A 5170-nucleotide genomic window follows, 5' to 3' on the forward strand; every position below is an offset into this window, starting at 1 on the left:
TTTTGTTTGGATAATCAGGATATTTGTTTGTAAATCTTAGATCTAGGTTTCGAAATCATTTTTTCATTGAGAATTTCGATTAGGAATTGTTTCTCGGACTGGTTCTTCATCCGAGAGAGAGAGCTAAAGAAAATTAGAGAGAGAAACTGAAAAAGAAAATGAAACCAAAAATGAAATATACGCCTAATTTTATAACTATATATACTAAAGGGCTGTTTTGGTATTATGAAGTAAATTTTTTATTTACAGGCCCTGAATTCTAAAGTTATGGGCCTAGAAATATCAAAATGTGAAATAATGGAGTTGATAGAGAAGGATCCATTTTGTGGGGCTTCTCTATATTCAACCCATATAGCAGGGGATTATAGTATTTTTCACTATCTGGATCAACCCCCACTGTCCCAGCTGTAGCAAGGTCGAATTCAAAGAGCTGAGCCCACGGGCTTTACAGCCCAGTCCAAAGAACCCATCCTCCTAGAGATATGCGCAAACATCATCTAGTGACACCTAACCAGACACGAAACCAAGCAGAAAACAAACACGGTTTTATTCTTCTCTCACCCACTTTCTCTCTGTCTTTTGATTTATTTACCAACTTCTTCTTCTTCTCTCCGTCGAAGTCTTTCAGAGAAAGAAGAAATTTCAATGGCGGATATAGCTAAAGGAGAGGAATTCGAGAAGAAAGCCGAGAAAAAGATCAACGGATGGGCTGTATTTGGTTCTAAATACGAAGATGCTGCTGAATTTTATGAGAAAGCTGCTAATAGCTACAAAATAGCTAAAGCATGTAAGGAAAAACTCTCATCTCATTAATCTTAATGTTCCCGATGCGATTATCACGGTCTTGATTGTTTATCTAAAGTTTTTCTTGATCGATTTCCCAATTAGATTATACTGAATCTAGGTATTGATTGAGGTTTAAGTGAAATCGATTAGTTTAGATCTTCACTGATTTTGTAAAGTTAATGTATTACAATCTCTGTGTTGATTGGAATTTGGTTTATTTCTGTGTATAATGTTTGATTTCTGGGATGGTTAGTTTAAATTATGAAGCTAGTTTTGTTGCTTAGAATGCTTCAGCTATGGATTGAGATGTTAAACAACTTGATTTGTTCATTTTATGATGGGATTTGTGCTGTATAGCTTATCGAATAACACAAATATAGTCTACATGTGAGTAGAAGATGCACGAATTTGAGTAATGGATTCGGAAGAAGCACGTTTTTGATTTTGGCCTGTTGTTTGAAGGGAAGTGCATTGAGCAACCATTCTTCATTTCGGTATTTGTCTTGATTGATAATTCGCTCTAATGAGAATATATTGTGAGTGAACATGATTATTTCAAAACACCAGAGGAAAAGTATGTTCATAAGTCTGGATTCTCATAGTTTAGTTTCATGTATAGCTTATGGTAACTCGTGGAAATATAATTTTTAACTTTTTAAGTAGCTCAGTGAACAACTAAATCAGTTTGAAAAGATACTATAAATTTTGTGGACGATGTTGTTTCAAGAAAAGCACGTCACTTGCATAAATCTTACACTACTGGATACTGCTTTACCAAATGAGAAGTCAGTACATCCGCTGAGAATGAGAAGTTGCTTTTAGTTGTTAGCTTTGTTCCTTGTATTGGCCTATTGGGTGTGCTCATTCCTCAATGGTGCCATGGGCAGAATTCTTATTCTTTTTCATGTGCTTTAAATTGTGTGTTCCCCTTTCTAAGAACTTGGTTATTTTGGTTATACTGTTGATACAAATGAGGATAAGTAATGAATTCATCTACGGGTGTTACCACTGGGTTAGGTCTACTAAGATGATAGACCTGAAAAATGAAGAATCTGTTTCGACTGTAATTCATTGTTGTCATTCAAAAGATTTGAAATTAATATTACCATTTCATTGGTTTTGAGTTCAAGGCTTTTTCTCATTAACTTTCTTGAGTTCGAAGGGGATTCAACCAGAATCTTAGATTTTCAGTTATTCTGCCTGTAATTTGATTGACTGATGATTTCTGTGTTAGTCGAATTATGTAGCTATGTTTCTAATTTTGGAATGAATTATTTGATGTGTTTATTTTATGACGAATATGTGTCGTTTGCTTATAAGAACTGGTGTTTGTTACAGGGGATAAAGCTGCAGCAGTTTATCTTAAGCTGGCTGGTTGTCACTTGAAGGTGAGCTATTTTGAACTAGATTGATCTAATCTGCATTTGCAGTCACTTAACGTGAGTCTTGATGATGTAATGAGGATTGTATCTTGGTTGTAGTTGGATAGCAAGCATGAAGCTGCTTCAGCTTATGTGGATGCGGCAAACAGCTACAAAAAGATCTCTTCTAAAGGTGTGATTATTTTATTTGTTTATAATTTTGTTTCATGGAGCTATACCTTGTAACAAGTTAAAACATTATGATTAAACATTCTTGCTATTAGTATTTTGGATATGTGGCCATGCTTTGCTTTAGTAAGAAGTTGAAGATGTAATACCGTGCTTTTTGGGAACGATTTTTTTATCATAGGTATAAGTTTTCATGTTAGTGGACAAGCAGAAAATGGGCTGTCCTACTTATTTCTAAGTGTTGAGAAGTTTCTGTCTTCTTGCCATCATCTATGGATTGAAATTCTACCTTATATTGTGTTTGTAAAATATTATTATGCACTTCATTATTCTATTCTGAGCTAGAGTTGTTACTATCTTGAATGGAAGATGTTGATGTGTTGTTTGCATTATCATTGTTACTGAGTTTGACTCGAAGGTATAGTTCACTGAAAAGTTAGTTCCAATGGTTCCCAAATCTTCAGAGAGGAATTTTTTGATATCTGAATATTATCCTAAGCAATTTGTATCTTCATTTGCTTCTTTTAACTGGATTCTGAAAAAATTTGGTGCACTTTGTAGATGCCATATCATGCTTCGATCAGGCAGTAAATCAGTTCATGGAAATCGGCAGGTTTAATATGGCTGCCAGATATTGCAAGGTGAACTATTTTAATCTTGTGTAATATGTACAAGATAATATGTATTTTTCTTTGGAATAGTAATTTAACTGAATCAGGTTACAACATGCACCTTCGGTACCTTCAAGATAGCTGATGACTTTGGTTTTTGTATATGCAGGATATAGGGGAGTTGTATGAGGTTGAACAGGACTTTGAAAAGTCCATTGTTTATTTTGAACGGGCAGCTGATTTGTTCCAAAGTGAGGAAGTCTCCACATCCGCAAATCAGTGCAAGCAGAAGGTTGCTCAGTTTTCTGCACAACTGGAACAGTAAGTCACCCGGCTGACCCAATGTCATAATAAATCTGATTTTATTTTTTTGTATATGATATTCCATTTCTCATCATTTCTTCTTTTGGAGGTTTTTGTGTACCATGCCACAGTAGAATTACATGGTACCTCAATCTGTTAGATGCTGTAGTTATGCGTGATTCTATGAAACCTTGAACAAGAAAAACTTATCTGTTGTATTTTCAGGTATCCTAGAGCAATTGAGATTTATGAAGAGGTAGCAAAACAGTCTCTCAACAATAATCTTTTGAAGTACAGTGTGAAAGGTTATCTTCTCAATGCTGGTCTTTGCCACCTCTGTAAAGTCGATGTTGTTGCTATAACAAATGCACTGGAGCGCTATGAGGTCTAATCCATTTCTGATTCTGCATCTGCAATTTCACCGTAATGAAAATCTCGATCTAATCAGATTCTGTGTTTGCTTATGCAGGAAATGGATCCAACTTTTTCAGGAACCCGTGAATACAAATTTTTGGCTGTAAGTGGTTGCTTGTGACATTTGTTCCTCATTTTCCTGCCTTTCATGTAAAAAATGGATTAGCTTTGATTTAAGATTGTGTCGTATCTAAATGGTAAAAGATGGAGATTAGCTAAGTGGCCCTTTCTTCTTTTCTAGGTTTATAGGTTCCACTTTGTGATTATTTATTTGCTCTATCTTTTAGCGTTTCATGATACATTGATTGAAAATTTTCCCAGCTAAGATAGAATCCTTGTAATATGGCAGGACTTGGCTGCTTCAGTTGACGAAGAAGATGTTCAAAGGTTTACTGATGTTGTCAAAGAATTTGATAGCATGACCAGATTGGTATGTCTCTCGGTGTTTTCATCTGTTATCTTAGTAACAATACAATATAGATGTCTAAAGTTAAACACTCTATACGCCCATTCTGTTTGAACAATTCATTTCACACAACTTAATGAAGCCTTCTAAATATTCATAATGCCGGCATTTTCTTTAACCGCTTTATAATGACTCTTTTTATATGGTACAGGACGCTTGGAAGACCACTCTTCTGCTGAGAGTAAAGGAAAAGCTGAAGGCCAAGGAGATGGATGATGATGAGGATCTTACTTAAATCTTTCCTTACGATGTGCTAGGGGTTGTACTTTAGAATTCTTGTGCTTTATCTTTCTTCTCTTGGTGTCCGGGGTTTGCAGTTTGAAATTTCTGTGCATATTAAAAAGATTGATTACTTATTTTTCTGGTAATCTTTCATTCACGAATGATATCTATATTGTGTTGTACTGAATCCACTGATACAGAGAAGTCATACAGACTAGATTGTGGTTTGGAAGAATTGAATTTGAGATTCATGATCTTAGCATTTGTTAGCATATCAGTTCTCATATTTTCCAGCGAAACACTCTGGCAACCTCTCGATCAATGCTTGCATTTAGCTGGCATAATATCTGGTTTGTTTACTTTCTTGAATATTCTCACATTGTTGTTGCTTGCTAGGGACAGGTCTAAAAGCAGAACTTCTTGGTAGGTTCATCCAATTAAAGTTAGCAAAAATCATCATCTTATCTAAACTAAACCAACCACTGTGACAGCAACATCCTTGACAATTTCTTTGTTCTCCCATATACTTATAAAACAACGTTGAATTGGGGGTCCCGGAAAATAATTAGGGGCCTAATTGGGAGTTATAAAACAAAAAAGGTCATCAAAACCTAATTGGGAGTTATTCCTTATCCGAAAAGAAATATAATGGATAAATTGTCCCTAGATGATTAGGTGTTAATAATTAATTAAGTTAAGTTAATTAATGCGTTTAAATTAGTGGAAATGTTATAAATACCCTTCATTTTGGTTTATCTTGTACAAATACCCCTGAGCGTAAAAATTAAGGTTTTTGGAGTCAATTTGAGAAAATTGCT

At 34.9% G+C, this 5170-nt stretch overlaps 1 protein-coding gene across 1 annotated transcript; it reads left to right on the forward strand.

Moving 5' to 3' along the window:
• Positions 1 to 567: 567 nt before the first annotated feature.
• LOC113357765 (alpha-soluble NSF attachment protein 2-like) lies at positions 568 to 4624 on the forward strand. Its single transcript, XM_026601219.1, has 9 exons — positions 568 to 787; positions 2125 to 2174; positions 2268 to 2340; positions 2898 to 2977; positions 3117 to 3268; positions 3476 to 3635; positions 3720 to 3767; positions 4014 to 4094; positions 4282 to 4624. The coding sequence occupies exons 1-9, from the start codon at positions 646 to 648 to the stop codon at positions 4363 to 4365; spliced, it is 870 nt and encodes a 289-aa protein (XP_026457004.1). The 5' UTR covers positions 568 to 645; the 3' UTR covers positions 4366 to 4624.
• Positions 4625 to 5170: the final 546 nt, after the last annotated feature.

This window comes from Papaver somniferum, chromosome 3 (genome assembly GCF_003573695.1).
Source record: "Papaver somniferum cultivar HN1 chromosome 3, ASM357369v1, whole genome shotgun sequence".
Taxonomy (NCBI): domain Eukaryota; kingdom Viridiplantae; phylum Streptophyta; class Magnoliopsida; order Ranunculales; family Papaveraceae; genus Papaver; species Papaver somniferum.

Coding starts and splice junctions, on each gene's coding strand:
- LOC113357765 (XM_026601219.1), top strand. CDS start 646: ATGGCGGATATAGCTAAAGGAGAGGAATTCGAGAAGAAAGCCGAGAAA. Junction 2,175..2,267: donor TGGCTGGTTGTCACTTGAAG/GTGAGCTATTTT, acceptor TCTTGGTTGTAG/TTGGATAGCAAGCATGAAGC. Junction 2,978..3,116: donor TGGCTGCCAGATATTGCAAG/GTGAACTATTTT, acceptor TTGTATATGCAG/GATATAGGGGAGTTGTATGA.